The sequence below is a fragment of the Salmo salar genome, chromosome 17 (genome assembly GCF_965601325.2).
Source record: "Salmo salar chromosome 17, fSalSal1, whole genome shotgun sequence".
Taxonomy (NCBI): Eukaryota; Metazoa; Chordata; class Actinopteri; order Salmoniformes; family Salmonidae; genus Salmo; species Salmo salar.
Window position 1 is genome coordinate 1,716,245 of NC_138307.1, and position 26,523 is coordinate 1,742,767.

Sequence of the window (26,523 nt, forward strand, 5' to 3'; positions counted from 1 at the left end):
CTAGCCCACTATGGAACCTCCCCTATCATTTCCTTGTAACCATAACTGTTGTTTGTTTATGCATTTCTGTGATTATTTATTTAGTTAGTAAATAAATGATTAAGACAATTGGTGTATGGATGATTCATAGTAAAGGCTGGGTTCGTGCAGATAACCAACAATTTACGACGTTTGGAATGAGACTAACGTGAGTTAAAGAATAATTCATTAATTAGAAGACTAATTGATCAGATATTAAAATATCTGAAGAGTTATATTAGGAAAATTATAACTTTGTAATCTGAAGATTTTCCTTGGTGCCCCGACTTCTAGTTAATTACATTTACATGATTAGTTTAATCACGTAATACTAATTACAGAGAATTGATTTGATAAAATAAGTCTTCACTTTAATGATGCCAAAGACACAACACTTTCTTTGAAGGAAAGAGGTTCCAGTAAGTGACGGTAAAACAATAAGGATCTGTTGGTAATAAAATTAAATGAATCGAATTGACAGCAATCCCTTTTTTTCTTCTGCACTACATCTTGAGAGTAACGGAATGTTCAGTTTACTTAATTGGCCTTTGTGGGTGTTTGACTCACATTTCTTGGAAATAAAATCAACTGTTGTCATCTATGTGCCCTAAAGACTAGTCTCTCATGACAGATGTTAACATAGGTGTAACTCAAATATAAAGGTGAATAAAAACACATGGCTGACTGACTGACTGCTCTGATGCTGCAATCCTCAAGAGACAGTTCAGACCTCTTGAGCTGGCTCACCTCGTGATTGACAGGAGGACTATCCTTCAACCACTCCCCTGTCAGGAGGGCAGAAAAGGAACCCAGACACCTTACTGTCATTGGCTCTGGCCTGCACATGATGGACAGCACTCTGGGCCAGGCCGGGACACTGTAAGACATGCGGTTCAGCTCGGGATCCAACACAACCTTCTGAGATGAGCCTGGACAGTCAACCTCCCTCAGGATCATCAGAGGGGTTTCTGAGTTCGACACACAGGATGGACTCCCAGAGGAATTTAGCCTTGCACCGGTCAGCAGTTCCTGCACGGTGAGTGACTTTGAATTCGGAACCACGAGATGGAGCTGTAGTCGGGTTGTCACCATTGGAGACTTGAGCAGTATGCTACTGTTACTAGAGACTGGGGTTCTCATCTGAGTTGCATCCTGTGGTAACCTCAGAACCCAGATCCAAGAAAAAGCATTGTCTGTCACAAGAGACTATTCCTATGGATTCCTGAAAAGTGCGGAGAGTATTTGGAGATTACAAACTAGGCCTAGTTGAATTTACACTGCTTCTAAATAAACTGACATCTTGACTTGAAAGGCTGTGAGAAATATTTTTTTTACATTTTAGAACGGCTTTCAGGCATAAACGACAGAAGCTGTAAGTTCAAAATTTGGTTGTGCAGCAGCAGTTTCTCTCGTTTTGTCAGTCACGCAACAGTGCTTTCAGAAACTATTCACACCACATTTTGTTGTGGTGTGAACAACCTACTGTACAATTCCTAAGCTATCATTCATTACATTAAAAGTAGACCTAGTTCCATGTCAGTGATGCTTTGACCTGCTTGCTTCGACTCTTAAAAGGATAACTTTCCCCAAAAAAATCATGCTTGGGTATAAGTCCGCTGTTGATATGGTCCCAAAAATGTAGCATGTCAGCAGGAAATGTTTTATGATAGAGCATTTTGAGTAAAAAAGCAAAAAATTGGAGATGATGCAACATGCACCATATTATTGTCCATGGAAGAATGGGCCACAGAGGTCATCCTCAGTGTGGGACCCTTACAGTCACTACACTGACATAGGGAGAATTTAAATTGCATTTCCTTGATTCTTTGCATCCTCTCTCGTTGCCTCCTTCTCAAAAACCATTGGATGAGATCAGAAAGGAGGGACCTCCCTTCTGATGTTTCAAACCCCAAAAGGAGGCAGAAGGACACAAGGAATCAAGGAAAGGCAATTGAGATTCTCATTGTGTGACATTTAGTAAATTGGTCTCCTTCAGTGGCAGGTGCATGCAACCCTGGAGGTCAGGTGCTTGAAATGGGTCATCAATATGTCAGCAGCACCCCCTGCTGGCATAGATATGTGGCTGTGTCACTTCATTGTCGGTTCTCTCTGAGAAGCTTTCAGTCTAAAACTGGCTGGCATCTGAAATTCTTTCACAGATAATGAATGCATTGCATAATTCATCGTATTCTTAAGATGAAAAGGGGTTAGGCTATTTGTGACAGCCTTTCAGAATAGAGACAAAACTGTCCAATATGACAGATACACCAAGGGGGCGATATTCATAAAACATTTTAGACTAGTAGTACTGATCTAGAATCGGCACCCTCCTACCCATATAATTTTATTCATTATGATCTAAAAGGCAAAACTGATCCGAGATCAGCACTTCTACACTGAAGATGAGCCCTGCTTCTCATTGCAACATATTTCCTAAGGACATTTTCATAGTGCTAAATAATTGTGGGAAGTGCAAAAATTGGGAACTTTTCTTCAACCATGTGTGTTATAAAGAGGTGACTATTCATGCACTGCACAGTAAAAAAAAAAAAAAATGTAATCGCCTGCAAGATTATGAGGTTTACAGTATTTTTGGACAATTCTTTTGCACTATGAAAACATCAACCTTTGTCTTCTGTCAGATTAAATACAGTACTATGATACAATCAATGTAGAAATGATATACAAACAAGTGATTTCACTTCATTTTTAAGAAGCATCTTTACATTTCAAACATCAACATCATATCATACAGTCACATAACTCCTTCCATGCCCAGAATCTCTGTTAAGGCATTACTCTTTTTTGGTGGATGTCATGAATGGCAAACATAACTTGTCACATAGCAATATGGTGAACACTGGGGGCGTGCCAAGTTTAAAATGTTGGGCAAGTTTGTTTTGCATCTCCCAGTGACTTAGGAGGGTGGAGATTTCACTTTAGGACCAATGGAATGGTCTAAAATAGACAAACTCTGCCCATCCGGGGTACCAGGAGATGCATGCGAACTCAGCCCATTGATGAAAATGTAACCACATCCACACATTCTGAATTGGTCCTTGGCACAGTTAGCAACCCTAACATTTAAGGGTTTTGGTTAAAGGCTATTATGTCCCACCTCTGTGTTTCAAGGACAAGGACAGGGACTCCATAGTGAATGAACAGTAACATTGCATATCAAATAAACCAAACATTTTATTCTGCAATAATAACAAAACTTCCTGGAATAGTACAAACATTCAAAAAGGACTTTGTTCTGATCCATAATTCTTAAAGTGCAAAGCAATGCTTCCACAGGAAAAAATACAATACTTTTTGAAAATACCATTAACACATTGCCAAGCAGTGACTGCATTGCAGTATGTGAGCAATAAAAGCTGGGGAGTGTTCATTAGGCACTGAAGGGAAGAAAACGACAGGGAAGGACAACTGGAGTCGTTCAATAAGAAACACTCATTTTCTTTTTTAGTTTTAAAACTTTTTTCCATTGCGTGCCCTAATGAACACAACCTTGGTAACACCTCACATTACAGTAGCCTCATATCAGTCTAACTTCAGTGGAGTAACTGAAGTACCTGATACATTCAGCTCTGCAGAATTCAAAACTATTCACGCTTTAGCCAAGTCATTATTCATAAAAGATAGACAGTACTATACGTACAAGTTTGCACAGGCCTACTGACCAGACGGACCAGTTACTTGACAGTAGACTACCAATTTCAACTCCAGGACCTGGATTCACAAAACACTTCTAAAGAAAAAATAAGAAGGGGAAAAAAAGTCCAGAAGATTGTTCATAAGTGCAATTCACAAACATATTCTTAATAATTCATGATTTTCTTATGAACCACGTAAAATATATTCTTATGAAGGTTTGTGAATTCGGGCCCAGTCTCTCTTTATCTGAAGATACTGCAATGTATTTAGTGAATGACAGGACAGGTCAGATGGACAGGTCAGTATCTGGAGTGTCTGACATAGCTCTGGGACTGGTAGGACTGATGGCACCACACTCCTCAGAGATACTGTGGGAGGAGTCCCCATTCACACTGGCATTGAGACACAGCACAGCAGTGCCTGTATGGATGAGACAAAATGGAGACCAGGCTCATTTTCAGCAGGAGAATACAGGAGAAAGTATTTTGAAACAGAGGTGCCTCGTCATACATGAACTTGTCCAATTAGAACCCAAAGTGTTTAGGTACGTTGTGCCCTCCCCTACTAAACAACAGCCCGACTAACAACTTATAAAATGGGAACGTATGTGTGCAAGAAAAATACTGAACAAAATGAATAACAAAATGCAAAAAAAAATACACTTTTTATTTATTTCACCTTTATTTAACCAGGTAGGCTAGTTGAGAACAAGTTCTCATTTACAACTGCGACCTGGCCAAGATAAAGCAAAGCAGTGCAACACAAACAACACAGAGTTACACATGGAATAAACAAACATACAGTCAATAACACAATAGAAAAACGGTCTATATACAGTGTGTGCAAATTAGGTAAGATAAGGGAGGTAAGGCAATAAATAGGCCATAGTGGCGAAATAATTACAATTTAGCAATTAAACACTGGAGTGATAGATGTGCAGAAGATGAATGTGCAAGTAGAGATACTGGGGTGCAAAGGAGCAAAAATAAATAACAGTATGGTGATGCGGTAGTTGTATGGGCTATTTACAGATGGGCTATGTACAGGTGCAGTGATCTGTGAGCTGCTCTGACAGCTAGCTGGTGCTTAAAGTTAGTGAGGGAGATTATGAGTCTCAATCTTCAGTGATTTTTGCAATTCGTTCCAGTCATTGGCAGCAGAGAACTGGAAGGAAAGGCGGCCAAAAGAGGAATTGGCTTTGGGGGCGACCAGTGAAATATACCTGCTGGAGCGCTTGCTACGGGTGGGTGCTGCTATGGTGACCAGTGAGCTGAGATAAGGCGGGGCTTTACCAAGCAAAGACTTCTAGATAACCTGGAGCCAGTGGGCTTGGCGACGAATATGAAGCGAGGGCCAGCCAACGAGAGCATACAGGTCGCAGTGGTGGGTAATATATGGGGCTTTGGTGACAAAACGAATGGCACTGTGATAGACTGCATCCAATTTCCTGAGTAGAGTGTTAGAGGCTATTTTATAAACGACATCGCCGAAGTCAAGGATCAGCAGGATAGTCAGTTTTACGAGGGTGTGTTTAGCAGCATGAGTGAAGGATGCTTTGTTGCGAAATAGGAAGCCGATTGTAGATTTAATTTTGGATTGGAGATGTTTAATGTGAGTCTGGAAGACAGAGTTACAGTCTAACCAGACACCTAGGTATTTGTAGTTGTCCACATAAGTCAGAACTGTCCAGAGTAGTGATGCTGGACGGGCAGGCAGGTGCGGGCAGCGATCGGTTGAAGAGCATGCATTTAGTTTTACTTGCATTTAAGAGCAGTTGAAGGCCACGGAAGGAGAGTTGGATGGCATTGAAGCTCGTCTGGAGGTTAGTTAACACAGTGTCCAAAGAAGGGCCAGAAGTATACAGAATGGTGTCGTCTGCGTAGAGGTGGATCAAGGAATCACCCGAAGCAAGAGCGACATCATTGATATATACAGAAAAAAGGGTCAGCCCGAGAATTGAACCATGTGGTACCCCCATAGAGACTACCAGAGGTCCGGACAACAGGTCCTCCGATTTGACACGTCGAACTCTATCTGAGAAGTAGTTGGTGAACTAAGCGAGGCAGTCATTTGAGAAACCAAGGCTGTTGAGTCTGCCGATAACAATGTGGTGATTGACAGAGTCGAATGCCTTGGCCAGGTCGATGAGTACAGCTGCACAGTATTGTCTCTTATCGATGCCGGTTATGATATCTTTTAGGACCTTGAGTGTGGCTGAGGTGCACCCATGACCAGCTCGGAAACCAGATTGCATAGCGGAGAAGGTACGGTGGGATTTGAAATGGTCGGTGATCTGTTTGTTAACTTGGCTTTCGAAGACCTTAGAAAGGCAGGGTAGGTATATGAATAAATAAAATGAAAACACATGGAAGATGTCTGGTATGTGAATTCACAAACTTAGAGTCTGAGAAGTGACATAATTTGGTAATTACTGTAATGTGTGAGGGGAGCAATGTGCGTGTGTGTGTTTGTTCGTTCATATCTCTTACGGTCCATCTCATAAACACAGCTTTCACTGTGAGCCTCTGTGTCCGAACAAGTCCGTGTCCTCCTCTGGGTTGACCTTTGACCTGATAATACACCCTCCTTTGGCGGGAGACCAGACCTGGAAATGACAAAGGCTTCACTTAGAAACACAGCTCCAGGGTGAATTTTCTCTAGATACAGATCTAGGTTTAGCTTCCCCAACCCTAACCATTAGTGGGGGAAATATAAAACTGTCCCAAGATCAGCGTCTAAGGGCAAATTCACTCTACACCTAGAAGCACACTGGTAATGACAAGGACCTTTGTAGTAGAACCAGTGGAATGTTTTCTGTACGCAAGAATACCTGTCGAAATTGTACGTGCCCGGGTAACTTATGGACCGCTTCATCTGCAAATGAAAAAAGGAAATGGACACCGTTAGTACCTGTGCCTATCACTGAATATCAAGGACTGATTCCTACATTGAGCCTATTCACAGCAGCATAAAAGCGAACATCCGCAATTGTGGTATATTCCAAAACAGGTGTATATAAAGTAAGTAACATAAGAAACTAAAACACAGTCTCTGTTCAAGTCTACAGAAGCCCGAGGCAAAAAATTAAATAAAATGTACACTCTTGGAATTCTCATTAGAACGACTTAGTATATCGTTTGAATTACTTAGTATCTTGTTCAAACGACTTTTAGTATCTTTTTAGAACAATTTGTATCTTGTTTGTCATTCAAACGATAGTATCTATTTTAAACAAATTAGTATAAGTAGTTTCAACCACTTATCTCGTTTGAATGACTTAATTGTTATTTTGTCTAATTAGGCCTGATTTGTTATGTAGCTTGTCAGACCGTGTAATGGTTGTTGCAGCCATTCCATCCATTGATATGATTATTAATTGACAGTTCTTTGATAATGCAGGGTTGCTTTTGAATGCCAGAACATGCAAGTCGGCTGCAGAGCGTAATTTGAGCAGATTAAAAAAATGGTGTAGGCCTTCTCTCCCGCTCCAATGTCACTCTGGTACTGCTCAGCCACAAGCTCTGGCCATGCCCTGCCTAGCACTATTTCAATTAGGCCTATTTGGTTGTAATCATTTAGCCTACTCCACCCACAGTAGTCTATATCTAGTTTATATTCTACTTTCTAACTATAAAAAATGTAATTTCAATTTTGAAGGACTTCAAATGTATTAACAGATGTTTTAGGTAGGCAATACATAGGCTACTGTCAAATGTTTTTCTTGGAATAGAAAAACCATAACATAAATCAATTTAATTAAGCTAAAATATCAGAAATAAATCGTAAAAAAGGCCACTATGAGCTTCTTTTCATAAATAATCATCTCAAACTGCCACAGTCAATTGATTTGCGCACAGCAACAAGAATCAACAAGCTTCACATCTTCAATGAGTGTGGGAAATGTGCTCTACAAATATATTATAAAAGACAGAAAAATACACATGTAAAAGCTTAATTTCATAAAGGAATATTAGTGAGAATATAGACAAGAGAAAAGAGAACGTAATATATTTGAAAAGCCTCAAATTGAAAAATACATTGACAAAGCCGCCACCGTGTGTGGATGCTATTTTAAAAAAATCTATTACATTTAAGTAGGGACTGGCACAGAGTCCAGCAGGACAGTGTCACAAGGCTGCATAGTCATAGGCCTACACTTCACCATTGCTGGAGGGAATACACAGCCATCCTTGATTGTGAGGTAGAATTAAATGTTGAATTAAATGTGAGCAACACTACACGTAAACAACAGTTTTCCATCAATAGAATCAATGTAGGGAGATAACGTGATAAGGAAATTGCTTAGACCGCATTTACCGGTAGGACTAGTTATCTTACGCGCTCTGGCAGAGAACTAGCCTGTGAGTTCTTTAACAGTAGCCTAAAGTAAAGTATCCATCACCAACAAATTCATGAATATCCGAGATAATAGGCTGGTTTATGCTGCGAACAACATGCTTTTATCAGCCTACCAGAATCACATACAAAAACAGGTTTGTGATCGGCCTTTAATTTAATTGTTATACCCCACAGTTTACAATAACAGGATAGTAAACTTTCATGACATTTAATTTAATCTTTAAAGTGTTGGCTAATGGTTTACTGAAACATAAGGAAGCTATCTGATTTTCAATAGCACCGATGACAATAACCTAATATATAACCTAATATATAACCTAACCTAATATATTGATTTGAAAGCATCCTTGAGAAGGAGCGCTTAATAATAAATCCTTGCATTGCAGGGATCCACTTGATTTTTGAATGACTACCTCATCCATGTACCTCACACATACAGATAATTTTAAGGTCCCACAGTCGAGCAGTGGATTTCAAACACAGTTTCAACCACAAAGACCAGGGAGGTTTTCCTATGCCTCGCAAAGAAGTGCACCTATTGGTAGATGGATTAAAAAAATAAAAAAAATAAAAAAACAGACATTGAAGATCCCTTTGAGCCTGGTGAAGTTATTAATTAAACTTTGGATGGTGCATCAACACACACAGTCACTACAAACATACAGGCGTCCTTCTTAACTTAGTTGCCAGGGATTTCAGCATGAGGCCAATGGTGACTTTAAAACAGTTACAGAGTTGAATGGCTGTGATAGGAGAAAACTGAGGATCAATCAACAACCTTGTAGTTACTCCACAATACTAACCTAATTGACAGAGTGAAAAGGAAGCCTGTACAGAATAAAAATATTCCAAAACATGCATCCTGTTTGCAACAAGGCACTAAAGTAATAATGCAAAAAATGTGGCAAAGCAATTCACTTTTTTCCTGATTACAAAGTGTTATGTTTGTGGCAAATCCAATACAACACATTACTGAGTACCACTCTCCATATTTGCAAGCATAGTGGTGGCTGCATCATGTTATGGGTATGCTTGTAAACATTCAGGACTGGGGAGTTTTTCAGGATAAAAAAGAAACAGAATGGAGCCAAGCACAGGCAAAATCCTAGAGGAAAAGCTGGTTCAGTCTGCTTTCCACCAGACACTGGGAGATGAATTCAATTTACAGCAGGCCAATAACCTAAAACACAAGGCCAAATCTCCACTGGAGTTGTTTACCATGTTCATGAGTGGCCGAGTTACAGTTTTGACTTAAATCTGCTTGAAAATCTATGGCAAGACCTCAAAATGGTTGTCTAGCAATGATCAACAACCAATTTGACGGCGCTTGAAGAATTTAGAAAAGAATAATGAGCAAATATTGCACAATCCAGGTGAGGAAAGCTCTTAGAGACTTACCCAGAAAGACTCACATCTGTAATTGCTCCCAAAGGTGATTCTAACATGTCTTAACTCAGGAGGTTGAACACTTATCTAATCAAGATATTAGTGTTTCAATTATCAATAATTTTTTACAAGTGTTATAATTTTTCTTCCACTTTGACTTAATCCCACTTTGTAACACAACAAAATGTTGAAAAAGTCAAGGGGTGTAAATACTTTCTGAAGGTATTGTAATGAAACAGTATTTTAGGGAGTGCAAATTACCAGCGTAGAGCTGTTTTTATGCAATAATCTGTGTTCTCTTTTGGCGATATCACCATTGTGCATGCCCTTGGTGACAGTGTGTTAGATTACAGCCCCCCAAAAATGTGTCAGGTTTGTAGTGAGTCTCTTACGGAACTTCTGATAATTCAGTTGCCTGAGTAATTCAGTTTTATAGACAGCATATTCTTGTACAGTAAAAGCACCTCCCTTGTCCACTGGGTGGATGATTATAGAGGTGTCATTCTGTAGATTTAAGGGCTTGTTTCTCAGAGCGAGTAAAGTTATTCCTAACATGGGGGATATGAAATGCAAATCTTTGAAATTGTTGCGTGTTGAGTTTATATTCTTGTTTAGCATACATATGGGACTGTATAGTTATGCTTTGGATCAAGTCAAGTAAGGATGCAGCAGATAAGAAGAGATAAGAGATAAAAAGAGATAAGACATCTGGGTAGTGTTCATTAGGCACCAAATGGGAGAAAACGGATTGAAACGGAGTGACAACCTGTAATTTTCCAATACGAAATGCTCATTTCGCAATGTTTTAAAACGTTGTCTGTTGCATGCCCTAATGAACACACCCCTGTGATGAAGCTGTACAGAGTATGGTGAAGTTGCCCCTAGACATTGATCATGGGTCAAGTTTTGCATTTTCCCCACTAATTGGATTGGGGAGGGGAATCTGATCCAAGATCTGTACCTAGGGGAAACTTCACTCCGGAGCTAGACAGTACATTGAATACCATCCTACCCGGGCCATCTGTATCGGAGAAACAGGGGACATCATCATGTCATCTGGAGGGTTCAACAGCACCATGTCTGTCTTGAACTTGGAGTTGGCCATATTCATACATTCTTCCAGTGTTTTGATGAAGGTGTTACACGTGGCACTCAGTAAAGAGGAGGCCTCATTCAGAGTCTGGAGCAACAAAGAAAAGACAAGGAGAGGCGAATCAGTCAACTACAATTGGAGATTGGGCACGGACAAAACTAAAATACATAAATATACACAATATTAAACCTAATATATTACTACATGTGCCTCAGGCCTTCTTAGGTGGTGTGAAGAAATTGCTCCTTAAATTGGCACGACAATTTGTTACTAAAAAGTGCTTGAAGAGTTTACAAAGCTCCAAACTACAACCATTTAGTCACATTTCACGACCCTTTGACTTGGCTGTGAAGTTTACATTTTTAAAATTAGACATACCGGTGAGAGTTGCACATTTTACCTGGTCACCTCAATCAAAACCTCAAATGTTTTGGGTGGATAAACCCATGCTTTTGTCAAACAGTAAAGTGCATTATCCTCATGGTTCCTGTAATGAAATTGTCTGGCGTGCCACTGTGCCTGTTTCGACGGGGCCAGCTGATGCAATGAGTGACTCTCTCACACCCTCTTCTCCCCCCTCGTGCACCCCAAAAAATGCATTATGATTGTATAACATTTAAAAATGCAATTGCGGGGGTAAAACAACTTTGGAAGCAAGCCGCTGTCCATGCAAAAAAGAGAGGAGGATCTCGGCTTTCTGTAGGTATACTTTTTATTTCTCAACTCTCAATATTTCTCAACGCTTTTGCTCAAAGCACACTGTTTTACAAATCAAGATGTCTGATATGGCTTTGAAATACGGAGCGCGCAAACTGCATATCAGCCATCACGAGTGCACTAGGCCTCATTGGGAACATTTAATATACTGTTAGATTAATACATGGCAACACTAGCAGTAGGTGTTATATTTTTTGTCAGCAATATAGCTATTGTGTTTGAAATGTTCACTCCCTTAGGTGGTGAATTGGTACCAATTGAATTCTGGAGTCCTATTTTGACAGTAAAACAATAACAATAATAATTATCAACCCCAAATCCATGACAATCACTGGATTATGTTACATATCAAAAATATATTGAATTACGCATTCCTGCTTGGACATGTTATATCAGTCCATTACACTAGCATTGTACATCTAAATGACTTTCTATTGCGTGACCCCGCAAAAATGTTGCGGTGCGACCAAATTGCTGCTAGTGCCACCAACTGAAAAAGTGACTGGTTCCAGTGCCACCAGGGGGAAACGTTAGTCTGGAGCTCTGGTTTAACATAATTAACTTCATTTCTGTACTCATCAAAACAAATATATATTTTTGTTGACTGTTTTTAATTCCCAACCCTGGGCTTCCTGACACACCACACCAAACACACACGATGAGTGCCTTGCTCAAGGGCACAACTGCAGTACCAGCATGCACCAAATATTTTCTCGCCAGCCCAGGGATTCACACCGGCAACCCTCCAGATCTTGGCCTGTCGCTCTGATCTCGAGTACAGTGGCACTACCACAACTTAATTTGGCGCAGATGAAGAGTAAAAGAGCAAATGGGGAAAGGTGGATACCTAGTCAGTTGTATAACTGAATGCATTCAACTGAAATGTGTCTTTCGCATTTAACCCAACCCCTCTAAATCAGAGAGGTGCGGGGGGACTGCCATAATCGACATCCACGTCTTCGGCGCCCGGGGAACGGTGGGTTAACTGCCTTGTTCAGGGGCAGAATGACAGATGTTTACCTCGTCAGCTCAGGGATTCGATCTAGCAACCTTCTGGTTACTGGCCTAATACTCTAACCACTAGGCTACCTGCCGCCACGCTGGTGATTTCTGACAGCCAACACTAGGGCTGCATCCCAATGGCACCCTATTCTATACAGTGCACTACTTTTGACCAGGGCCCATAGGTCTCCGGGCAATAGAAGTGCAGTATGTAGGATATAGGGTGCCATTTGGGACACAGCCTAGCTAAAACCATGCAGGTATAGTTACCTCCGAGCTGGAATTGGAGTGGTCTCCTTCCTGGTCCTCCTGGCCCACAGACTCCTGTATCGTGTGAACCTGCTGCATTAGCAAGTCACAGTAGAGACGCAGCTCGGACATCTTCGTTTTCAGAGATTCTGTCGTCTCTGTTATTTCTTCCAATAAAAAAAAACAGAACACTGTTATGTTAGTGAGAGGCCCTTTAAGGTAAGGTACTGTTACCCTAGCCTGGTCAGTGGTCCTAGATCTGTTGGTGCTCTTCAGCTTCCCCCTAGGATTTTTCTCCAGCAGCAGTGTCAGAGTTAGCGGTGAGGGGGTCTCCCTGCGGGGGAGATGGGGTCTTTCTGGGGCATACATCTATACATATCCATATTTCTTTTTACCATTGCGGCCACGATTGCGATATACATGATGGGGAAACACTGCTACTTCCAACTTCATTGCTGTCATTTGGCATTACAATTCCATAAGGAGTAGTCAGCAAGAGAGCATAAACAGACTGGCATCCAGGCTACATGATCACTCAATTAAGGATGTTTTTAGTTCGGTTCCCTTTTTAAAGGGCAATGTGAACACAAAAGCTCCCCAGGTTCGCTTGTCATTATTCCCGCACCACACAGACTACTGCAACACTGTTTCCCCTGCCATGCCCCTCACATTGGTGCCACAAAACAGAGATGATGATGTGAAAGTTCGTGGGGAAAACGTGTGCCGTTTTTGGATATTGATTAGCAATTTTCAAGGTTGGAGAGAAATTCCCAAATATGTGTAGAGATTTGTACTGGCACGATAATCAGATTATTTGTTTGCAATATGTGATCTACTCCAATGTAGATTTGGCCATGTGTTTTAAGTTATTGTTCTGCTGAAAGTGAAATTCATTTAAGCAATTATTTTACTCCTGAACTTATTTAGGCTTGCCATACCAAAGGGGTTGAATACTTATTGACTCAAGACATTTCATTTTTAATTAATTTGTAAACATTTCAGAAAAACATAATTCCACTTAGACATTATTGGGTATTGTTTGTAGGCCAGCGAGAGAAAAATTAAGGTTTACCAAATAAATTACTGGGAGCTTGAGTGTGTGGCTCTCTTTATCTATTTTTATAGCCTACAAATTAAGGATGTAACATAACAAAACATGTAAAAAGTCAAGGGGTGTGAATACTTTCTGAAGGCACTGTACATGAATGATCCCAATACAAGTTCAAAGACGGCCGCAATTAGAAAAAAATGAAAAAGTAAATTGTGCTGATTTATAGGTACATTGAATGAACCGTATCACGTCATGGATTAAAAGGTCTGTGGATAGTGCCTAAACAAAGACGTCATATCTGAATTCCTCCATCTTTATGCACCTTCGCCATTACAGCATTATTTAATCTGCAGTATTCTTCTGCTATTTATTCTGTTACCAATAATATTTACATGTTAATATTATGTTCTGATTAGAATTGTCTCATCTTTTATCTAAATGCAATCTATTAGCTTTCAAAATGTTAGTTTGAAGTTTTATTAGTTGTATTTACAGGATACACATGGTATACATCGTCCAACGAAATGCTTACTTGCAGGTTCCTTCTCGACAATGCAACAATAAGAAATAATCAAATAAATGGCTCAATAGAATAGAATAAACATTTTAGCATAGGTATAATAAAGGAAGGGACAATTTATAGTCTAATATTTACACGTGTATTGTGGAAGGTGGGGGCAGTGTATAATCTGAGCAGTATAATAAAAGCCTGGTAGCAGCAGTTGTGAAGTGTGTGTAGCATGAACGTAGACTCAGCAAAAAAAATAAACGTCCTCTCACTGTCAACTGCGTTCATTTAACAAAAGGGGGGTCAAATTCAAAAGTAACAGTCAGTATCTGGTGTGGCCACCAGCTGCATTAACTACTGCAGTGTATCTCCTCCTCATGGAGTGCACCAGATTTGCCGGTTCTTGCTGTGAGATGTTACCCCACTCTTCCACCAAGGCACCTGCAAGTTCCCTGACATTTCTGGGGGGAATGGCCCTAGCCATCACCCTCCGATCCAACAGGTCCCGTCATGCTCAATGGGATTGAGATCCGGGCTCTTCGCTGGCCATGGCAGAACACAGACATTCCTGTCTTGCAGGAAATCACACACAGAATGAGCAGTATGGCTGGTGGCATTGTCATACTGGAGGGCCATGTTAGGATGAGCCTGCAGGAAGGGTACCACATGAGGGAGGAGGATGTCTTCTCTGTAAAGCACAGCGTTGAGATCGCCTGCAATGACAACAAGCTCAGTCCATTGATGCTGTGACACACTGCCCCAGACCACCCTCCACCTCCAAATCGATCCCGCTCCAGTGTACAGGCCTCGGTGTAACGCTCATTCCTTTGACGATAAACGCGAATCCGACCATTACCCCCTGGTGAGACAAAACCACGACTCGTTAGTGAAGAGCAGTTTTTGCCAGTCCTGTCTGGTCCAGCGACGGTGGGTTTGTGCCCATAGGTGACGTTGTTGACAGTGATGTCTGGTGAGGACCTGCCTTACAACAGGCCTTCAAGCCCTCAGTCCAGCGTCTCTCTATTGCGTACAGTCTGAGCACTGATGGGGGGATTGTGCGTTCCTGGTGTAACTCGGGCAGTTGTTGTTGCCATCCTGTACCTGTCCCACAGGTGTGATGTTCGGATGTACCGATCCTGTGCAGGTGTTGTTACACGTGGTCTGCCACTGCGAGGACAATCAGCTGTCCATCCTGTCTCCCTGTAGCGCTGTCTTAGGTGTCTCACAGTAAGGACATTGCAATTTATTGCCATGGCCACATCTGCAGTCCTCATGCCTCCTTGCAGCATGCCTAAGGCACGTTCACAGATGAGCAAGCACCCTGTGCATCTTTCTTTTGGTGTTTTTCAGAGTCAGTAGAAAGGCCTCTTTAGTGTCCTAAGTTTTCAAAACTGTGACCTTAATTGCCTACAGTCTGTAAGCTGTTAGTGTCTTAATGACCGTTCCACAGGTGCATGTTCATTAATTGTTTATGGTTCATTGAACAAGCATGGGAAACAGTGTTTAAACCCTTTACAATGAAGATCTGTGAAGTTATTTGGATTTTTCATGAATTATCTTTGAAAGACAGGGTCCTGAAAAAGGGACGTTTCTTTTTTTGATGAGTTTATATGCATGTGTGCATAAGTGAGTTTGTGTGTGCTAAGGTGCGGAGAATCAGAGCAGGTGGTCAGTCCAGTTCAAGTGTTCAGCAGTCTGATGGCTTGTCGACAGAAACTGTCTCTGAGCCTGTTGGTATCCGACTTCATGCTCCGTTCCCTCCCTTACCGTAGGGCAGATGGTAACAGCTTGTGGCTGGGGTGTGTGGGGTCCTTAACGATGGGGTCCTTCCTCAGGCAACATTTTGAGTAGATGTCCTGGATGGGTGGGAGTATGGTCCCAGTGATGTATTGGGCCATCTTCACCACCTGCTAGAGGGCATTGTGGTCATGGACGGCGCAATTAACGTACCAGGCCGTGATGCAACTGGTCAGGACGCTCTCGAAGCGGTAAAACCTAGAGGACCCGGGTGTAGCATACCAAATTTCTTCAGCCGCCCTCTTGACAAGAGTGTAGTTGGTCCATGACAAGTCCTCGTGATGTAGACGAACTTAAAACTTGTGACTCTCCTGCTCCCTCCTCTGGTTCCTGAAGTCAACAATCAACTAATTTTTTTTTCTGACGTTGAGGGAGAGGTTGTTGTCATGACGCCACAATGCTAGTTCACTTACAGTTGAAGTCGGAAGTTTACAAACACTTAGGTTGGAGTCATTAACACTCATTTTTCAACCACTCCACAAATTTCGTGTTAACAAACTATAGTTTTGGCAAGTTGGTTCGGACAGTTTACATACACCTTAGCCAACTACTTTTAAACTCAGTTTTTCACAATTCCTGACATTTAATCCTAGTAAAAATTCCCTGACTTTGGTCAGTTAGGATCACCACTTTATTTTAAGACTGTGAAATGTCAGAATAATAGTAGAGTGGCCATCACAAAGCCCTGACCTCAATCCCATAGAAAATTTGTGGGCAGAACTGAAAAGGCGTGTGCGAGCAAGGAGGCCTACCAACTTGACTCAGTTACACCAGCTCTGTCAGGAGGAATGGGCCAAAATTCATCCAACTTATTGTGGGAAGCTTGTGGAAGGCTACCTGAAACATTTGACCCAAGTTAAACAATTTAAAGGCAATGCTACCAAATACTAATTGAGTGTATGTAAACTTCTGACCCACTGGGAGTGTGATGAAAGAAATAAAAGCTGAAATAAATCATTCTCTACTATTATTCTGACATTTCACATTCTTAAAATAAAGTGGTGATCCTAACTGAACTAAGACAGGGAATTTTTACTATGATTAAATGTCAGGAATTGTGAAAAACAGAGTTTAAATGTATTTGGCTAAGGTGTATGTAAACTTCCGACATCAACTCTACCTCCTTCCTATAGGCTGACTCGTCGTTGTTGGTTAAAAGGCCTACAACCTTGGTGTCGTCAGCAAACTTGATGATGCAGTTGGTGTCGTGTAAAGCCACACAGTCGTGGGTGAACGGGAAGTACAGCAGAGGACTGAAGAGGGGCCCCTGTTTTAAGAGTCAGTGTAGAGTAGGTGTTGTTGCCGAACCTCACAGCCTGTGGTCTGGCCATCAGGAAGTCTAGGATCCAGTTGCAGAGGGTGGTGTTCAGACCCAGGGCTCTGAGTTTGGTGTCAAGCTTGGAGGGAACAATCTTGTTGAATGCTGAACTGTAGTCAATGAACAGCATTCTCACAAAGGTTTTTCTCTTGTCTAGCCATGTGAACAGCGATGGAAATAGAATCTTCCGTGGATCTGTTGGAGTGGGTCCAGTGTGTCTGGCATGATGGCCTTGATGTGGGCCATGAACAGCCTCTCAAAGAACTTCATGATGACAGAGGTTAGCGTGACGATAGTCATTTGGGCATGTCACCTTGTTTTTTGGGGGCACTGGGACCATGGTGAGCTCCTTAAAGCAGGAGGGGACTACAGTCTGGGACAGGTTAAAGATGTCAGACAAGACGCCTGCCTGCGGATCAGCACACACTCAGAGGACAGGACCAGAGATCCCATCTGCGCTGACAGCTTTGTGAGTATTCACTATTTTGAGAGTTTTCCTCACGTCGGCCTTGGATTGCGAAAGCACCTGGTCGTCCGGAGCAACGAGAGTCTTCCTGGATTGCGGTCTCGAAGCGAGCAGAGAATGTGTTCAGCTCCTCTGGGAGGGAGGCTTTAGTGGGCACTGCACAGCTGGATTTGCTGCAGTAATCTGTGATAGTCTGTACTGCTTGCCACATGCGTCGCGAGTCTGCGTTGTCGAACATGAATTCATGTTTGAGTCTGTATTGTCTTTTTGCGTCCCTCGTACCTGTAAGTATGTATATCACACTATCCGATAACACGATCTGACGGAATTGCACTTTGTAAAAACCCAAAATGCATCGAGTGAATGTTTGAAAAATATCCTGGTTCCTTTCTTAACACAGGAATGTGAATGCAAAGAGGAGTCGGACCACAAAATAGGTGAAGTGAACTGGAGTTGAGGCCTCATTCAAAGGCAAGGGCAGTGTGAATACAAAGAGAACAGAGTTATTTAGCTTCTTTTTTTTTTACCCCAAAGTTCACTTTAAAGAGGACTGCGATTGGTTATTTTAAAGAGGACAATGTGTGAAAACACCCTAAAGGATTGGCCTATACAGTACATGTTCAATTAGGACACTGAATGACAACGCATGAGGGTCAATGTGAGGGGAGACAAGCACAAGGGAGATTAATGATGAACAAAGAAAACACTGCTGGGTCAGTACCTTTTTCTTTATTGGCCCTCATGTCAGCAAGGCCGGCTTTGGAACTTCCAAGTGCCACAAGCCACTTCTGTCGTTCGGCAGCATTGACAGCTTTGACGTAAAAATGCTGCTCTCCTGGTATGATCAGTTCCAGTCTGTTATTGTCAGTGGGGTGAACTAATGAAAAATATGTCAACACAACCCTTCAGCACAAGAATCAACTATAAATCGAGATTTCAATAGCAAATACTACCTGTACTGAGATTAGAGGGGTTTAACAGGCAATCTGGGATTTAAAAGAATAATGAAGCAGAAACCTGCCAATGTTTGGGAAAACAGCTGAGGGATGGGAGTTGACAAATGTAACCACTATCAAATTCATAGGGTGAGTGGCACAATATAGGCCTTCCGGAAACAAATCATACCTTTGATTTCACAGACGGACATCTTAATACTTCCTTTGCTCCCTTTGCAGACATCATCTTGAGAATCATAGTAGGAAATTATTCCATCATCTAAAACAAACCAGCGTGGCTGCCACCCTGTAATCATTTCAGATAAGCTAGGTTAGTTCTTCTTGCGCTGACAACTTCTGTTTTTACAGGTTGGTTCTTCCTGTGCAGACTGATGAATCAACCTAGCTAGATATCAACACAACCAACCAGTATTACCAAGAACACCTAGTCAAACACTCTTCCAGGTAGCCTAAACTCAACTCCAAAATTTACGATGGAGTTGAGCGGTGACTAGTGTGAGAAGGGGGCAATTGTGACCTGCAATTTGGGGCAGAATTGCACGTGGGCAATCTTGCATATGCAGGAATCGCTCTTTATACTTCTATTGGTCCATTTTTAAGCTAGGATTCCGGTACACAGGCGGGGGGTGGGGGCGCTCCAGTACAGTAGGTGGCGATAATGCACCATAACGATGGATGCCAACTGACAATAAACTCCGCAGAAGAAGAGATGGGGCGACAACGGTCGCTAGCTATGGTAAACAGTGTCCTTCACCCCCGCCTGTCGTGCAATGTTTTCCTGCAGTTCTGTTAACAAGGGCAGTTCTTCGGCAGGCATTTAGGACAATAGGTGCGAGCTAGCTAGTTAGCAAGCTAGGACTCCGGTACACAGCAAGCAGCAGGCGGGATAGGTAGCTAGCTAGCACACCGGTAGACAGTATCCCTCGCCCCTGCCTGTCAGGCACTGCTTTTCTGCAGTTCTGTTAACAATGGTGAGGCCAGGTGTTTGGCAAGAGGGAGCAAAAGACACTGTGTGCTAGCTAGTTAACTGGGTCATTCCTACATTGCGGTACCTGTTCTGTCGCCAGGAAATATCAGTTCTTATTTAGTTTAAAATGTGACTCCAAAAAACTTTAAATATGAGATCAGGTGTCCTTTACCTTAACACCAAAATATGGATATTGAAAGGGCATTTTATGCATTTTGAATACTTTTTCTGTGGATTTGGGTGTTTTTGACATGTACACAGGTGTTATTCATCAACTTCTAATAGAAATATAAGCCATTAAAAAAAATACCCCCCAAATGTTTTTTATTATTTTATAGTCCTAGTTAATACATTTTTTTTCATGATTATTGCATTTATTTTTATTGCATTTAAAATGTTCTGTGTCCTTGATATCACTTTCCACCTTGTTAGTTTGTAGTAATTCTCCTTTAAAGCTGTAATATGTAACCGTTTGGGTGACCTGACCAAATTCACATAGAAATATGTGAATTTGTTATAGAGATGTAATTGTCATAGAAAGCAAGTCTATGTGCGTTATTTCTTTGCTTCCCATTCTTAAATTTTGTTTTAGCCCTGGTTTTGTACACCAGCTGAAAATACAATATTTTTGATTATGGAAAATATATATTTCACAACAGTTTAGATGGTACAATGATTCTCTACAACAACCTTGCTTATTTTGTCACATGAACTGAAAATAGGCCATTCTATTATAATTTTAGCAACCAGAAAATGACAGAGCGATTTCTGCATAGCGCATCTTTAGACTTGCTTTCAATGACAATGTCATATCCATAACTCCAATTTCTATGTTCATGTTGTTGTTTGGTGGGAAAACAATGGTGCGAAGCTAAATAAATATAAAACACTCGGTTTGATTTATTTTCCCATGTTTCATGGCACTTGTCTGTCTCACACATGCATTTCCACCCTATTAGGCTAAATTATATAGAGAATGTAACATTTTCTAAATGTTAAAATACATTTCATATAGAAGTTAAAAAATTATTCAAATGTTTACCATTATGCCAGTTTAATCTCAATCACCCACAGAGCTATGGCTAATTAAGGCTACACATTTCCACCCTGTTAGGTTCTACCTTGCCTAAATATCCCATGGTTAATTATGAACATCAGTCTGAAAGAAGTCACTGTAAAAAAGACGCAATAGTCTTTACAAGGTAGAATGTTAAATAAAATTATATTTACACTTACTTTACTGGTTGTACATGCTATTGTTTTTTTGGCGGTAGGAGGTGGAGATGGGGTATCCACAGGAAAGTGATGTTTACCCCACTTTTTGTGGCGCCGGTGGGTTCTGTCGCTTGTGTTTTTAATCTGTTGACGCATTGCACGTGATGCTCAATATGTAAAAAATAGCCGAACATAACCAAATGTAGTCGACCGAAGCACATTTCCTCACAATCAGCTGGAAGTGTTTGCCGTTCGGTTAGGCCATATTGTGTAAGTGTTTGTCACATGCAAATTGCATCAGTATTGAAAATAAAAACCAGAAATACAAACGATAAACAGACCAGCATAGGCCTACTTAAGGTCGGGTTGATAACACTACTCTGGGAATATTTTGTCTCACATTCCTATCTGCAAAAGGACCAACCAAACGGACAACCGGTAAAGTATGATTTTATTCAGCATTCTGGCTCATACAGGTCGTGAAAGGAAACTTTCCTGGTCCAAGCGCTAATTTCTATGTCTAGGGTCTTTAGGCTAGGTTCCACCCTGTTATTATTATGCAATAACTGTATTGGATTATGCACCTAAAATAGATCAAAGTGCCTTAGTTTGACCAATATGTTTTTCTGAAAGTCAAAGATGTCCTTTTTGTGAAGAAAAAAATAAATACAAATATTTGTTTTGTATTCTAAAATTATGAGGTCCAAAAGGTACTGCAATGTAGGAATGACCCAGCTAGGAGGACTCCCACATGCAGGAACGCCCCGAATTGCAGGTCGCAATCATACACAATTGACGAGTGTAGGCAGACTGGAACATCAACGTCACATAAAAAAAACGACTGATTTCAGCACCCAAAGAACAGCCCGCAATTACACACGACATTGGTAATTCTATGTGACAGCTCCAGTCCGCCCACAAGCACAGCACTAGTCACAGCCCAACTCCATCGTAAATCGTTGAGTTTAGTCGGTTAGTGCAGAGTTAGCTAGCTTATAAGTGTAGGTTGTAAGTTAGTAAGCATCTTATAAGTTAGTTACCTTACACATATCAAATGACACAGCAAGGGCTGACAAGGGCAGGCAAGCAGAGGAAGGTTGTGTATCTAAGCTAACGTTAGCTTAGCTAAATTGAATGTCAATGTGACAGCTATGCTAACGAGACAGTCAAGCTAGCTAGCTAAACTATGGACCAAACACATTAAATGCATAACATTACCTGTCATATAATTTGTCCACTTATAGAGAACTCCTTCCATAATGAGCTTGCAGAAATACCACACAATCCACGTCCCCAAAAATCTCGTCACTAGCTAATACTGATAACGTACCAAAGCTAGTAAGCCATTTAGCTTGCCAACTTCATGATGGTCGCTAGTTAAAACCAAACTAAATATGTATGTTAACCTCACAGTATATAGTGCCATGTGAATGACTATGCGTCAGCCAACAACACAGTGTAAATTCCGTTCATTTTGTTATCGTTTTGTAATTGAACTAGCGTTGAATAAACAATTGCCAGCGGATTGCTTCCTAGCTAGCTATATTTGTAAACAAAATAACGTCACGTCCGTTTTGAGCCTTCAAAATACAAACTCTCGTTTGATTTAGATGCTTTCTTTATTCCCCGTAATTATCCTACATGGAAGAGAGAAATAGTAATAGCGTCTTTTTGTATGTTTTTGTTTTATAAACTCCGAAAATAAGTTATGTTATAAACACAGGTTTAGATCTCATACGTTTTGTTCTATGCGTTCATTTTCATCAGCTAATTTCACTTTTTGTGAATTTTGAAGAATTTATGTAATTAAAAAAATCACAAAGGCCTATTCATAAAGGTTATGTTAACTGACTAATATATCATACAACAAAAAGTATAACATCTCCTTAACCTGTGTCAACCTCAGACCTTATTTTGGCATTTATTCCAAAGGGATGGTTGAACAAACCAGAGGTAAGTAATTTCCGGGTTCTAGGGACTACAAACTGGCGAGCTCTATAATTGCTGTGATTTCATACCCCCTGCTTTTGCTGAGATGAGGTAACTGGCAGTTAATCCAAGAAAAAGACGAGTAGGCGGCCAGTCCATTGCAATAAAAACGATTTGTCTTAGCTTCCCCTGTAAACCAAAGTGCACTTTAAAATTCTCAATAATATTTATCAATCCAGTTAATTTCTAAGGCTTCGTTTCAACCTTGGTCAAAACTGCGGACCATGCATGTATTCTTCTCTTGTACCTTCACCCAAACATGCTGGACTGAACCTCAAGACTGGCTTGCGCTACCAGAGATAGCGTTTTCGATAAATTATATCATATACTGTATATGGTGCTATTATAAAATATTCAAATTCGGAATTTCTGACCAATGTAATAAATATTGCCCTTTTTTATCCACAAAGTGACATTTACGAAGGCTATCCACAACTTTGTTTTCCATCATGAATTCCACATTTATAAAGAATCCTACATTGATGAAGAACAAAAAAGTGTGTAAACTTCAGACAACTGTTATGGATGCAAATCTGATTTTATGAGAACCCCTGCTACGGTATGTACTGTTGTCCTACTATTTTTTTTATAATTTTTTTTTTTAAAGTATCCTATTATTTTTATTGTAAATCCTGCACAGGCCTTTGTTTATATGATATTGTGAAACTATTGTGCCTATTGTTGTAATTTGAATTATTGTGAATCTTTTTTCTTCTTCTTAACACTTCTCATTTGATTAGAAGACATTACAATTTTACATAAAATAATAATGGTCACAGTTATTGTTTAAATCATCAAATGTAATTATGATTAATAAAAATAATATACAATAATAACTCTTTTTTTTTATTAATACATTACCAGACAGTTATTTGGACCGATTGAAGGTTACATCAAAATGTTAATTAAAAGGTCCCTAAAGAAATAAAACAACTTACTACAACAAATTTGAACAGAAAGTTAGCAAAAATAGATAAGATTTTGCTACTATGGTAAGGAAAATACCTGTCTATTTGTGGAAAAATCACCATGATTCATTCTTTAGTCACATCCCAGTTTACCTACAGTGGGGGAAAAAAGTATTTGATCACCTGCTGATTTTGTACGTTTGCCCACTGATAAAGAAAGGCTCCGTCTATAATTTTAATGGTAGGTTTATTTGAACAGTGAGAGACAGAATAACAACAAAAATATCCAGAAAAATGCATGTCAAAAATGTTATAAATTGATTAGCATTTTATTGAGGGAAATAAGTATTTGACCCCCTCTCAATCAGAAAGATTTCCGGCTCCCAGGTGTCTTTTATACAGGTAACGAGCTGAGATTAGGAGCACACTCTTAAAGGGAGTACTCCTAACCGCAGCTTGTTACCTGTCAAAAAGACACCTGTCCACAGAAGCAATCAATCAATCAGATTCCAAACTCTCCACCATGGCCAAGACCAAAGAGCTCTCCAAGGATGTCAGGGACAAGATTGTAGACCTACACAAGGCTGGAATGGGCTACAAGACCATCGCCAAGCAGCTTGGTGAGAAGGTGACAACATTTGGTGCGATTATTCGCAAATGGAAGAAACACAAAAGAACTGTCAATATCCCTCGGCCTGGGGCTCCATGCAAGATCTCACCTCGTGGAGTTGCAATGATCTTGAGAACGGTGAGGAATCAGCCCAGAACTACACGGGAGGATCTGTTCAATGATCTCAAGGCAGCTGGGACCATAGTCACCAAGAAAACAATTGGTAACACACTACGCCGTGAAGGACTGAAATCCTGCAGCGCCCGCAAGGTCCCCCTGCTCAAGAATACATATACATGCCCGTCTGAAGTTTGCCAATGAACATCTGAATGATTCAGAGGACAACTGGTGAAAGTGTTGTGGTCAGATTAGACCAAAATGGAGCTCTTTGGCATCAACTCAACTCGCCGTGTTTGGAGGAGGAGGAATGCTGCCTATGACCCCAAGAACACCATTTCCACCGTCAAACATGGAGGTGGAAACATTATGCTTTGGGGGTGTTTTTCTGCTAAGGGGACAGGACAACTTCACCGCATCAAAGGGACGATGGACGGGGCCATGTACCGTCAAATCTTGGGTGAGAACCTCCTAAGCCAGGGCATTGAAAATGGGTCGTGGATGGGTATTCCAGAATGACAATGACCCAAAACACAAAGGAGTGGCTCAAGGCAACAAAGGAGTGGCTCAAGAAGAAGCACATTAAGGTCCTGGAGTGGCCTAGCCAGTCTCCAGACCTTAATCCCATAGAAAATCTGTGGTGGGAGCTGAAGGTTCGAGTTGCCAAACATCAGCTTCAAAACCTTAATGACTTGGAGAAGATCTGCAAAGAGGAGTGGGACAAAATCCCTCCTGAGATGTGTGCAAACCTGGTGGCCAACTACAAGAAACGTCTGACCTCTGTGATTGCCAACAAGGGTTTTGCCACCAAGTACTAAGTCATGCTTTGCAGAGGGGTCAAATACTTATTTCCCTCATTAAAATGCAAATCATTTTATAACATTTTTGACATGTTTTTTTCTGGATTCTTTTGTTGTTGTTATTCTGTCTCTCACTGTTCAAATAAACCTACCATTAAAATTATAGACTGATCATTTCTTTGTCAGTGGGCAAACGTACAAAATCATCAGGGGATCAAATACTTTTTTCCCCCACTGTATCTGTAAATAAATATGAGTTTTGGGGGCTTAACTCATAAAATATTAAAGCATTAAACCTCTCACTAAAAGCATCAGGGCTCCAGAGTGGCGCAGCGGTCTAAGGCACTGCATCTCATTGCTAGAGGCATCACTACAGACCATGGTTATATCCTGGGCTGTATCACAACCGGCCGTGATTGGGAGTCCCATAGGGCAGCACAAAATTGGCCCAGCGTCATCCAGGTTAGGGTTTCGCCAGGGTAGGCCGTCATTGTAAATAAGAATTTATTCTTAACTGGCTTGCCTAGTTTAATAAAGGTTAAATAAAATTAATTTTAAAAGCCTGTCATAGAAAAGTTATACTTAAACCTGAACTTGTTCTCCAGTAGATTAGTAAAAATGGATCATCCCTTGTTCAAAAATGGCCTTTTTCCCTTTATCCAGATTACAACCTCTCATTTTCAGTTAAATGAAATGGAACCTTTTTCAAAAATATTTCCTTTTCTAAAACAAGCCACAGAAAGCTGGTTGCAATTCCAGTTTCATCCTCCAGAAAAGACAGATCAAATATTACAACAACTAATATGGTTAAATTCAAATATACTACACGGAACAAAAATATAAACGCAACATGTAGAGTGTTGGTCCCATGTTTCATGAGCTGAAATAAAAGATCCCAAAATGTTCCATAATTATGCACAAAAGGCTTATTCCTCTAAATTGTGTGCATACATTTGTTTACGTCCCTGTTAGTGAGCATTTTAGCCTTTGTCAAGCTAATCCATCCACCTGACAGGTGTGGCACATCAAGAAGCTGATTAAACTTGTAAGTCGCTCTGGATAAGAGCGTCTGCTAAATGACGTAAATGTAAATGTAAACAGCACCTTGTGCTGGGGACAAAAAAAGGCCACTAAAATGTGTGTTTTGTCACACAACGCAACACAATGAGGCTATATACAGGGGGTACCGAAACCACGTCCTGGCGGGTGTCAAGGTTAGTCGAGGTAATTTGTACATGTAGGTAGGGGTAAAGTGACTATGCATAGATACAGTTGAAGTCGGAAGTTTACATACACTTTAGCCAAATACATTTCAAATCAGTTTTTCACAATTCCTGACA

General features: G+C 40.7%; 1 protein-coding gene across 2 annotated transcripts; it reads right to left on the bottom strand.

Annotated features, from left to right (window-relative positions):
- Window positions 1–2,711: 2,711 nt before the first annotated feature.
- Window positions 2,712–22,328, bottom strand: LOC106575131 (pleckstrin homology domain-containing family A member 3). 2 transcript variants are annotated; one of them, XM_014151353.3, is made up of 8 exons: window positions 21,978–22,328; window positions 18,747–18,863; window positions 18,343–18,456; window positions 12,503–12,648; window positions 10,433–10,600; window positions 6,506–6,549; window positions 6,165–6,280; window positions 2,712–4,095 (listed from the first exon to the last, which is right to left on the bottom strand). In XM_014151353.3, exons 1-8 carry the CDS (start codon window positions 22,015–22,017, stop codon window positions 3,962–3,964), a joined length of 879 nt encoding a protein of 292 aa, XP_014006828.1. In that variant the 5' UTR covers window positions 22,018–22,328; the 3' UTR covers window positions 2,712–3,961. The 2 variants fall into 2 exon arrangements, with proteins under 2 accessions (XP_014006828.1, XP_014006827.1); XM_014151352.3 differs by having other exon boundaries at window positions 18,343–18,498; window positions 21,978–22,327.
- Between the last annotated feature and the right edge of the window lie 4,195 nt (window positions 22,329–26,523).

Coding starts and splice junctions, on each gene's coding strand:
- LOC106575131 (XM_014151352.3), bottom strand. CDS start 22,017: ATGGAAGGAGTTCTCTATAAGTGGACAAATTATATGACAG. Junction 18,864..21,977: donor GTGGACAAATTATATGACAG/GTAATGTTATGC, acceptor AAATGATTACAG/GGTGGCAGCCACGCTGGTTT. Junction 6,281..6,505: donor GGCACGTACAATTTCGACAG/GTATTCTTGCGT, acceptor TGTCATTTCCAG/GTCTGGTCTCCCGCCAAAGG.